Source organism: Chironomus tepperi, unplaced genomic scaffold, assembly GCF_022539635.2.
Source record: "Chironomus tepperi strain 1889 unplaced genomic scaffold, CSIRO-AGI_Ctep_v1 contig_309, whole genome shotgun sequence".
Classification (NCBI taxonomy): Eukaryota; Metazoa; Arthropoda; class Insecta; order Diptera; family Chironomidae; genus Chironomus; species Chironomus tepperi.
The window spans coordinates 750792-763207 of record NW_027226431.1 but is presented as its reverse complement, the minus strand read 5'-3'; the positions used below and the strand labels follow the sequence as shown (position 1 = coordinate 763207).

General features: G+C 33.6%; 1 protein-coding gene across 1 annotated transcript; it reads left to right on the top strand.

Annotated features, from left to right (window-relative positions):
- Positions 1-1448: 1448 nt before the first annotated feature.
- On the top strand, positions 1449-4942 carry Oseg5 (intraflagellar transport protein Oseg5). Its single transcript, XM_070643297.1, has 4 exons — positions 1449-1543; positions 1611-2280; positions 3364-3740; positions 3829-4942. The coding sequence occupies exons 1-4, from the start codon at positions 1449-1451 to the stop codon at positions 4940-4942; spliced, it is 2256 nt and encodes a 751-aa protein (XP_070499398.1).
- The last annotated feature ends 7474 nt before the right edge of the window (positions 4943-12416 follow it).

Sequence of the window (12416 nt, the reverse complement as noted above, 5' to 3'; positions counted from 1 at the left end):
TCTTCTTTATTTCCGGAAAATGATGCGATTACTGTAATAAGAAGGCATGATATCACTCATTAATGACAAAATATGAGCTTTGACATAAGACAAAAATTATTCGACATTTATCGAGCGCGTTAAGAGATATGAAATATTTATTAGGACTTGTTGGATATACTTAATGGAAAAAAAGTCAATTCTTTATTGAAGCTTATGGATCGTTGACCTATGGTGGTGTGAGAAATTGAAGCCTAATAAAGGAAATATGTTGAGTCAGCAAATTTATTACATATTGTAAAGGATTTAAGGCAAATGACGATGAATATGAAGAAGCCATGATGAATTTCATGTGAAATTTTATTTGTTTGAAGTTTTTATGAGGATTGCTGCTCTTTTTGTATAGCTATGGAATTGCTGAGATGTTTCCTAGTTACTGTTTTAGCTGCATTTGAGAGGAAAATGGGAATTCTTGCAGTTTTTCTTGGGAAATTTAAAGTTTTTTTTAAACGTTAAAATTAAATTTGAATTTTTTTTATTTGAATTCTAAAATGAACTTTGATTTAAATTCAAAATTTGACTGCCTTTTTGGACCGTTGAAATTTCAATCAAAAATCCGTTAACTTTTAACTTAATTAAAATACAAATTTGAACTCGTTAGAACTTGAACCTATTTAAATTCAAATTTGAACTCGATTGAATTTCAAATTTCAAAAATTCAAGTTTAAACTCAAATTTTGAAAATTGGAACTTAAAAATTCAAAATTTGAACGAATTGAACTTTTTAAATTCTTTTCGAAATTGAACTTCGATAAATTCAAATTTTGATTGACCGTTATTTGCACTTAAAAATTCAAATAATTCAATTGCCTTTAAATTTGAACTCTAAATTGCACTTCAATAAATTCAAATTTTGATTAATCGTTATAATTTGAATATTTTCTGTTCGTTAAAATTCAAATATTATCTAACCGTTACAAACTAAAGCGCTCAAATGTCAAAAATCAAATTAAAATCCACAACCTTCCCCAAAACATCACGACATCAATGAAAATATTCACATAATTACTATTATCTCTATAGAAACATATTCTTCCCGACATAATCGAGTATGAAATAACATCAAAATAATAATAAAAAGGAACTCTTTATTGTGAATATTATCAAAAAAAAAATCGTCTGCATTCATGCTTGTTCACTTGCACCATTTCCACTTGTTGTGAGCTAATATTGTTTTCTATATTTTTCATTTACCCGTTTCCACGTTCGCGTCACCAAAGCAACTACAATTTTTATTTGAGCTGCTCACTATGGCAACGTGAAAGTCAACAACACAAAAAAAAACTATTGAATCCGTTCAGTTGCATAGAGTGTGAACAAGCTTAAAGGAGGACATAAAAAAGAGAATCTTTATTTGATTCTTAATTCTATGTAGACAAAAGATAACAAAACAGCACAGACGACGAAGAATGAAATTTAAAATTTATTTAAACAAGGAAGCAATTTATAAAGGTACGATAACGTGTGTCGGATGGAGCAGTAACAATGAAGTTTATTCATGCGGGTAAGTCTGCTGCTGTATATCCTTTGTTCAATTCCTTTAAAAATAAAATTTCATTTTCTCTTTAAAGCGACGACTGTCAAATCCTTAAGTGGTCACTTGCATCACGTGATTTTGTTCAAGTCGCAAAAATACCTGATTTTCAGCCATCAGATTTCAATTGGCTGATATCAAAGTCGGGTGGTAAAAGTACAGAAAATTTACTGATTTCATCATCCGATGGACGTTTTATAATCCTTAATAAAGGTGCACGAGTCGAACGAAGTGTTAATGCACATAATGGTGCAATAATATCATGCCGATGGAGTTCAGATGGATCAAGTTTATTATCAGCCGGCGAAGATGGTGTCATAAAAATATTCTCGCGTAGCGGAATGCTTCGTTCGACGGTTATACAGAATGAAGGCTTAATTGTTAGTGCCCGATGGTCACCGAATTCAACAACAATAGCCTATTGTCATGGTAATACAATTGCATTAAAGCCTTTAGCTGCAAATAGTAAATTAATTAAGTGGCAGGCACATGATGGTTTAGTGTTGGCAATTGCATGGGCACCAAATGGTGAATATATTGCATCGTCTGGTGAAGATATGAGATATAAGATATGGGATACACAAGGAACAAATATTTATACAAGTGCTGGTGATGATTATCCCATCACAACACTTGATTTTAGTCCTGATGGGACAATGCTTGCTGTTGGTGGATTTAACATGCTGAAATTATGTCATTATACTGGTGTAAGAATGAGTATTATCTTTAATATTGCTTTTAAAGCCATATAATTTACATTTGTTGTGCATTTTTTTATATGGATGGCATTGTGTTATTGGATTATGGTTGTCTGTCTGTTTGTTTAATACTCTGACTATGGGATTGTGTGATGAACTGCGTGAATAATTTTGGAATTGTGTCAGTTGTGCTGTGGTGTTTTGTAGATCATGTCAAAGATCCAGTAGCAGATATAAGTAGCATAATTCATTCACTAGGGGGTCGTTGAGTTGACTGAGTTGACGCCAAGACGTGAGGTTGTCCTGACACAACCCTGGTACACCCTACGTATGCTTGACAATGTTACGGTTAATCTCGACTCAATTTTAAGATGAAAATTGCTGCTGTAAGCTGTTCTGGAGATCATTTTCTGGTGTATATCCATGAAAAACACTGACCCCAAGGAACTCAAGGAACTGATCCCTAAAGTCGATCACAAGGAGAGACATTTTAGCGATTCCAAGGATTTCGTTCAATCCAGAACAGTTTTAAATTGGCATTAATCGACATATGTGTACCAAAATGTGTCCAGTAACATGTCTCAAGAAGCATCATCTGATTCTTTATCGATCAAACCTTAAACTAACACTAGTAGGCAATGAGCGTCCTCTCAAGAGCAGAAAAAGCTGAGAGACACACTCTCCAGCATGCACAACTCAAGCTCTTGAGAACATGTTCATTGCTACTTAGGTAGGGTAAACCAGAGTGTGAAGATTTCAAAAACGACCGTTAATTTTTTAAAATAAAAATTTTAAAATTAAAAATTTTTACCGTTAATTTTACTTTTAAAAAAAATTTGAATATTTTAAAATAAATTTTGTCCGAATTTTTCGAAAATCTAATTAACGAAAAACTCGAATTTTGAGACAGTCACACTCTGATGAGAACATGCTCATTGCCAGTTAGAATAAACTTTTAAAAAAATGCAAATTAAAGACATCCTTTACATAAAAATGCGCGACAATTCCCAACATCCAACTCAGCACAGCATACTCAAAAAAAAAACTTTTAATTTTTCCTTCTTCTTATGTCTTCTCATGCTTTTATTGCAGTGGTGCTATAATGTTACGAGATTTGAGGACAAGCCAGTTGGATCATTAATGAATGTATCATGGTCGCCCGATGGTACACAAATATTATGCGGCTCAAGTACAGGAAATATAATATTCGGACATGTTATAGAGCGTGAAGTCATATATAAGAATTTAAAAGCGACAATAACTGGAAGGCGTATGATAATAATGAAAGATATAGTTAATAATACAACAGATACATTGGACTTTTCCGATCGTATAATTAAATGGGAATTAGGTTATGGACATTTAGTTGTTGCTACACCAAATCAGTTGCATATATTTAATGAAAATTATATTAACACTCCCGTCATCATTGATCGGCCTGAAGTCAGAATAATATTATTGGGTAAAAAGTAAGTAATAATCAAGTCATGATATAGATTAATGTCGTATAATACATCATAATAAATACACAATAATTATACTGTATATCATCTTCAGAAATTTCCTTGTCGTTGATAATATATCAATATGGATTTATACATATTCGGGACGTCTACATTTAAATCCACGATATAGTGGAAGTCAAGCTCAAGTCTTTAACTTAACAATGCATACGATATCGATGGGACTTGATGTACTTGCTGTACGCGATTATGCTGATCAAACGATTATTCATATCTTTGATCTATATCCTGGAGCGTCGAGACAAGAGGAACCAAATCAGGTAAAACATAAACAACTAATTACGGATATTGCTGTCAATCGATCGGGACCGTCAGCAGATGATAAGCATCTTGTTGCATTTATTGATACAAATCGTGATTTGTATTTGGCATCAATACAAAGTGGACCTGACTACATGCTACATAAGATTGGTACACAAGTGATAAGTATCATGTGGTCAAGTGAATGTAATGTTCTTGTTGGTCTACATGATTCATGTTATAGTATCTGGTATTGTCCTGGTGAAGCATGTTCTGATCCATCGCTGATTGCACTTACGACACTGTCATATGATACAACAGAATTTGGTAAGAATATATCACTCGTCAATTTCGATGGATTTACAATCACATTTTGTGCATCCGGTGCTAATTTTACAATAACAACAAAAATTTATTGCATTCTTATTCATAAGCTTGTCAGTGAGAATCAATGGGAAAAGGCATTAAAAATTTGTCGTATGGGACAAAGTACATTGTTATGGGCATGCTTAGCAGCAATTGCATCAAAACGTAATCAACATGATATAAGTGAGGAAGCATTTTCATCAGCATTGCAAATTGATAAAGTTGATTATATGCATTTTGTAAAGGAATTGAATGAAAATGAGCAGATGGCGGAGAATGCAATCATGAATGGTACGAGAATTGAAGAAGCCGAGACAATTTTATTGCATAATCATCGGACATCGGAGGCAATACAATTTTGTTTAAGATTACATCGATGGAATAGGGCACTTGAGATTGCACAAAAATATTCAACTGATCTTAAATTGGTATTGAATGAACGAGTCAAGTATATGGAGGCACTGCAGAGGCATGAGACTGATGCTGAATTTATTAAATTAAACTCGATGGTCCTTGAGAGTCAGGCTAATGAGGAGTATTAAGGTTGCAATTAAAATATAAAAAAAAAATGTCTGTGTCAGTCATGAGACTCATATGGCTTATGTGGATGTTTAGTTGAGCCAGACATTTTTTCAATGGAATTTTTTCACTCTGTAGCTGATTTCTCAATGGGAATGTCAATTTTGTTCGGATATTGACTGTCAAAAATTTCAATTTTTTAACGGTTTCATTTTGAATTTTTGAAAGTAAATTTTTCAAATTTATTTTACCGGTGAATATTTTTGTCAAATTTAGGTATTTTTCAAACTAGTTTTAACGGTTAATTTTCAAATTTATTCTGACAGTTATTTTTTCAAATTTATTTTGACCGTTACTTTTAAAATTTCAAAAAAAGTAAAAAACTTTTCACTCGAAATGCGCCAACATCCACCATAAAAGACGTACATATCCGTATACTTGAAAACATTCCGCAAATTGGCATGTGATGCTTTGGTCAAAAAGTATGATGTAGAATTTTGTGTAGCATAAAAATTTTAAAACTTGTAGAGAAAGTTTATGAATGTTCTGAATTTTGTGTGAATTTTAAGATGACTTATGAAATATATAAAAATATTTTAAAGTTTGAAAATAAATTTTCGTCTATTTTTTGAACTTCAACTTTTTTTTAGCTTTTGATGTTTTAGAGTATCTTTTGGAAATCTGCTTTGAAATTCCATTCAAATGACTACCCTAGTTTTGGTTCATAAATAAGTTAGTTCTGATGAAGTTCACATGATAGATTCTTAAGAACTTACTTTGATAGCCGTACTGATCATATGTGCTCCATAGTGTACTCAGATGAAAATAAAACTTGTAGACAAAGTTTATCAATGTTCTGAGTTTTTGTGTTTCAAGATGATTATTTCCATATATAAAAATATTGGATTAAAGTCCTTGAAAAAAATGTTCTGCAGATTTTTTGGAATGGTTCAAGTTTTCAATTTTATAGCAAGATCCAACAGAGTATACATTAGAATTCTGAAGTTGTATGGCATTCTTCGATAGAGTCTCTAGTACAGTGAGGGACAACTTCTGGCCTCTCACAGATGACGCCTAGCGGGCTCTTTCACTGGCTTCCGACAAAGTACAATGCTGTCACTATCAATAGCTACCCTTCTGGAGTTTTTAGTTGTTCTCGTGATCTCTTGCCATCTACCAAATCTGATTTAAAGAGCTTATTTAATGGATGTTCTGCAGATATTCTAATAAGTGTTCAGCCGATTGAAGTTTCATTCTCACCGAGAGTATAGCATTAGACATTCTGAAGTTGTAAGGCATCTACAAATATTTTCAACTATTTTTCGATCCATTCATGGATCCCGGAAGGCACACTGAGAAGAAATCGCCAAAGTCTCGCTCCATGCTAGTGTGACTCTGGCTTTAGTTCAGATCAGAGCTCGAAGTCGAGTCGATCAGAAAAAGCAGAGTCGACATCGAGTCGACTCAAGTCGAGTTCGTTTTTTCAATTCGACTCGAGTCGACTTCAACCATATCGACTTCGAGCTATGGTTCAGATTCGATACTTAAATCTGTCCTCAGTCCAAAGTCAAATCGCTTGTAATAATACAATAGACACATCCATACACCTGCCTCACTAAAAGAATACCGCCAAACATTCTCGAATTCAAAAATGTCGATTATAAAATTTTCAAAAAACTTGAAAAAATCTTATCAAGTATGAATTGTGAGTCCAGGGGAATTTTGTATATAAAGACATCAGAACAGAAGTAAAATGTTCAAAAGAACGAAAGCAACAAAAAAAGATAAAATAAATTATCACTCTCCATTCTTTGAAGTTTTTACTCACTTGAGAAAAATAATTTTTTTTTTAGCATGACCAGACCAGACCACCAGCGAAAGACAGAGTGGAAAAAAGTCATTGAATTTTTTTTGTGTTATGAAATGGAAGGGAAACAAAAAATAACAGTGAAATTAAGCTATAAAATGCAATTTACTCAGTCCAAACTTGACCATCCTTAAGCAATCATCATTTAATTTAATGTCAAAAATGCAAATACATCCAGTCGCACTGTGCTTTTTTTGGCAAGGGAATTACTTTTTATTTTGTTTTATTTACTTTCGTGTCCATGGCTATAAATGAAGACCGTGTAATCGTTGAAAGAACTTAATCTTCGTAAATGAAAATTGCTATTCTTTTACATCAATTTTTGGATGGATGTTTGTTTCTTCTGATTCCTTCATTTTTGGATGCGGATGCAAGTTGATGCTCAAAAAAAAAAAAATCGTGAATTTTTAATTTATTGGACGCGATGATATATTGATCGTCATTTTTCTTTAGGTGATCTTCAATGTCATTAATATTTCATCGGAGATATCGGGAGACTGTTGTCAAGATCTGATGATTATTGGGTATTAAGATGTTTGGAGATCATTGATGGATGTGCAAATGGATGGCATTCGCTTTAGGTTGATCACTTTTTTCTCTTCTGATTCTTGGATATATTATAAGTGGATGGACATTATGTGAATCATGATTATGTAGATTGAGTGTAGAGGCAATGTAGTCAACAGAGTATGGGGACAAGTCATTTCCATATCCATTTTTGGTCATTTTGCCCATTTTGCTCATTTTGGTATGAGTTTCTGTTGATCTAATAGAAGTTGGTATAATTTCGAAAAACGGATTCCGAGTGGGAATCGAACCGACGTCATACCATTTCTGATCGCATGCTCCTACCACTGAGCTATTGAGGGTTACTCGACTATATGACAAAGTGCAATATATGAATTATACATTTTAGCTCTTAAGCAGGTACAGTTGAATGGTCATTACAGAAACCCCATTCCAACAGTTTCTTTGCAAAAATCGAAAAACCCTTTCTGCTGCTTGTTGCTTAAAAAATTGATAGATATTGCAGAAGGAATGCTTCAACAACACGATTGTACCCCAACTGACAAAAATACGTTAGATCTAAAGATCAACTGTTCAATAATTTGCCATTAACTAGGTTTAACATCCTGTCGGAATGGGAGTAGAACCAAGAGACTACTTGAGCAAATGATAAGAAATGGGGTAGGAAGGTAGGGTGTTGACCTGGGTTGGGCATGGTCTGGCTACAACCCTTCCGTGGGATTGTCTGACCAAAGTATGTCGTTGCTCAAGTAATTGAATTGTGTTGTCTAATGGTGAAAACTGGAAATACTAACCAGAACTCGAAGTCAGAAAAGTCGATTTGTATGAACAGTAGAAGCCGACTTCGAGCCCTGATATTAACTGTAAAGGACTTACAAATTAGTGTCCAAAGATAGAATTCATTAAGTAAATATCTCCACATCTTTACATCTATTCAAACAGTCCCCAACCCTAGCCTAGACACAAAAAAGTCATAAATCTGTCCAACTTTACAATACTTAACTCCATAAATCTGCATATAGTACGAGTCTGAGCTTACACTACAATTTTATTTACAGATTTGAACAAGTCTGCATGACATGATGATTCAATGTAAAAACAATTCAATTTAAGATTCATCAAGCCAACATTTCTCATGCCTATAAAACACAAAAAGTCATTAACTTGATTTCCCTCATCACAATACCAAAAGAATTCCAACAATCAACAATCAAATTCCACAAAACATCCAGAACAGTTAATATCAATTAAAATGAGAAAATATTTATGGTCAAAACTCATTTTTTAAGCTATCGACAAAACACCGCTACGCAAATTTCCTTAATTTAATTAAAGAATTCGATAAGCTAATCGAGTTTCGATGTTTCCAAATGACTAATTTGGTCAAGGAATTCATCGATCGAATAACTAAGCAACACAAGCCAAACATAAATCATTCAAAACAGAAATCTGAAAGATCTGCATACACAAAATGTTGCTTGTTCTTCCTTGTAACCTAAATCTATCAATCAGTCTTATTAAAATTTGTCATTTCCAACTACATTTATCTCAGAATTTGTGATCAACAAAAACATGAAAATATGCTACTGTCTTTCATAAAACTGTATCGACCTTTATTTCTCTTACTCTGTCTGTTCCTACTACAATATTCGCATTTTGATCGTTTATAAGTTTTATACGTGCTTCTTTTTTTTTGTGCCTGCCGTAGAATACATATTTAATGAATTGCTTACAAAATGAAGCAAAAGAGAGATCAACTAAAAAGGTAGTTGATATCTTTTTAGCAATGAGAAGGAATGAGCATGAGAAACGACAAAAAAAAAACATGAAAGAAAATAAAAAATCATTGCGAATGAGCTGCAGTTGGTCAGAGTTGGTATGCAGAGTAAGAAAAGTGGTATTGGCAAAAAGACAGATCACTAAGTCGACTTCCCCTACAAAATCAGAGTTGGCTGTGAGTTCTGTGAAGTTCTTTAAGATTTTCAGATCGGTCTGGGTCTCAACATCGAGAACACTTACTTTTATGAAGCTGAAATCTTACTTCTGGCTATCAGTTACAAACTGAAGATAAGCAGTCCGGAGTAGAAATGGTTGTAAATCCGGTCACAGGTTAACTTGACTTTGAGCACGAATTCTACAGAATCTGGATCTATCCTGAGGTCTGAACAATGTTATACTGGGACCAGATTTTCTATCATCTCTACCTTGTGCGCTTTTCGGGAAGATTATCATAAGCAATTGTAATATCCAGTAGCTTGCTAATGGGCACAATATGGTTGTAGTCAAATGCTAAATTGGGTCGGAATCAGTTATGAATGCTTTAGTGCACCATGTGCGTGGCCATCTATGTGCAGCGGTACACTATTTAGTCAGTCGTGAAACATCTATAGCATCCTACAACACTTATATTTGTACTGTTTAGAATTCTTTACAATCTATTCTAGGAAATGAGCCAACATGTTAAAAACAGTTTTCATAGCATTGTTGGCTTGTTCTAGACATCATTATTAATACTCAATAAGCTAGATCTGATCATAAAAGCTAAACTGTCTTGATAGATCAGTTAGGAAGATGTGACGTAACGAGTTTTAATTCCTGGGTTCGAATCCCACTGTCATAAAATTGTTTTCTTGAGTCCTTGGTTCGAATCCCACAATCATTGTGTCTACTGGGAGACAGCAACTCATCATGCATGAGCATTCTACTGCAAGAACAGGCTATAACATTGTAAAAACAAAAGATGAAAATGCCATAAACTCACCAAAAAACATTTCTACATGATTGAGCATTGTTATGTTAAAATCACCATCCCTGTCAACAACAACAGCGACATTGAGAAAAATAGAGTTAAGCAAGTCAAATTAAATAAAATTCTTTATCAAAAATCATTCAGACGGAAAAACTGATATGATATTGTCGTTTTATATTTTCTTCTTTTCCTTCTCTCTGCTGCTGCTTGCTTTACTTTTTGTGCCATTCCATCTTGTTTGGTTATTGTTTGCTCACATGCTACACCAGATTTCATTTCTTATGGCTTATATGTGAATAACATTATACAATATAGAATTGGATATTGATCGTTCATTTACTCATTCAATCCTCCTTTGTTGTGCTTTTATGCTTCTTATTTACTTCTTATTTATTTTTTGGTGCTGCTTTTATTATGCTCAATTTTAATTGCCCGATTACCAGCTAAATTTTCGTTTTATGACTTGAATCTGTTGATATTAATCATTAATGGGTATTTAAGACTAGTAAGTTAATTAAATAAACATCAAATATGAGATCTGTGTCGTCATTTTATCTATGAATCCATAAGATTTTATTGCTTTTTATTTTCAACATTTATTGCAGCATAACTTTTAATAATGATGAAAGAGAATACAGAATATATAAAAGTTGAATGAATTGCTGATGATGATTTTAGATGCAGTTGGAGAGTTTGTGGGGTGACAGTTTGACTGATGTGGCCCTAAATGTCACTCAGACCATCGCATTAACTGCATGTTTAGCCCCGTGTTTTTAGATCATTTTTGGCCCAGAGCTCCAATGTTCGTCCTGAATTTGTACATTATGCATTTGAAGGGATCTTGTTTAAAGTTACAAATTTCGAAATGATAGAATCGAGCCCATGACCTTCAAATTGAATCATCAAATTTGAGTCAAGCGCCTTGCCTAACATCAATGGAGCACTAAACTGCTCAATTGTTTTTTGACCTATTTCTAATGATATTAAGAACCTGTTACTATATTGAACGTTAATGCAAGACTATTGATTATTACAAGTGCATGCCCAAAACACCAGTCCCTGTAAGCGGGCTCTCATATTGATTACCGCACGTGAATTACAATTAATAAATTATATGCTGACTTTATTAATAATTGATGCTCTATTGCATCTATAGTCTTGAGCGGAACGCTGCGACAAATCTCATTTGTATGCTGACAAACATCAACTGATACTCATAGTAGCTGTCAAGATATCATCACATGTTTTTAACACTATTTCTGCTAACACGGTTCCATATCGACCGCTTGACTGATGCTTTTTGCCTATTAAAAATTTTAAATTTTGTTAGGGTTAGTATCTTTCTAGTTACTTATTGACTTTGCTAGCCGTACAGATCAACTGTGACCCATGGTCTGTTTTAGTCGGCACCTGAAACTGGTACTATCGCTTGCTGCCCTTTGACAATTGACAATACCAAATGATTCATTGTCTCTATCAACAGGCTCTTTCTAAATGTTCCTTGGCTCTGTGTAATTGTGACTGGCTAGTCCGTATTGGATTATAGAAAATAGAACACAAGTGTTAACATCATATGATCACATCCGCCCCAGTTTGAACCTTAAATTGGCAAAAAAATGCTGGCAGATGACGGCCACGTGACATTCAAGCCTATGGCAATCAATTAGAGAATCGCCACTTGGACGCCATATGATAATCTCTTGGCTCTCATGAATTTGTGCCGATCGGGTAAAATCATGAAATTGTTACATAAAAGTATCAGTCAATGCATAACACACAATCGCTTCCCATTAAAAATCCCAAAAAAATGCGCACAATTCCCCATCAATCTCTCAACTTGAGCCCTTCCCTTTCCATGCTTTTATTCATTACATTCGTATTTATCCTTGGGCATTTTTTGTAATTTCAGAATCACATCACTTGCAGTTTTACGATTTCAGATATTTTCGTTGATCAAATAAGTAAAAAAAAAATTGTTAATTTCATTTCAACTTCTTATGCCTCGATTTTGAACTTCAATTTCATCGGAATCAATTTTCTGAGATACATGAAACAAAATCAACAAGAAATGAGAAATTTCTTTATATTTTTTGGAATCATTTCAGGCTAATTAGTGTCGTAAATCAATGAAAAAAAAAGCAACTTAGTAGCGATGCTCTGCTTTATAATTGTCAATTCCATCCAATTCCGTCGATGGACAATTTTTTTGATGAGCACGAGATGAATTTTAATTATCGTACGTTGAACCTGACAACCAGGTAGGTAAGAAGAAAAAGTCGTAAACATTTTTTAATTGAAATAAAAATTCGACGGTAATTAATTCTAAGAAGATTGAGAAATGATTCTTAAGAAA

Bases quoted from the DNA above. Each gene is read 5' to 3' on its own strand.
- Oseg5 (XM_070643297.1), top strand. From the start codon at position 1,449: ATGAAATTTAAAATTTATTTAAACAAGGAAGCAATTTATAAAGGTACG. The intron at 1,544-1,610 runs GTAAGTCTGCTG...TTCTCTTTAAAG, and splicing joins AATGAAGTTTATTCATGCGG to CGACGACTGTCAAATCCTTA. The intron at 2,281-3,363 runs GTAAGAATGAGT...CTTTTATTGCAG, and splicing joins AATTATGTCATTATACTGGT to TGGTGCTATAATGTTACGAG.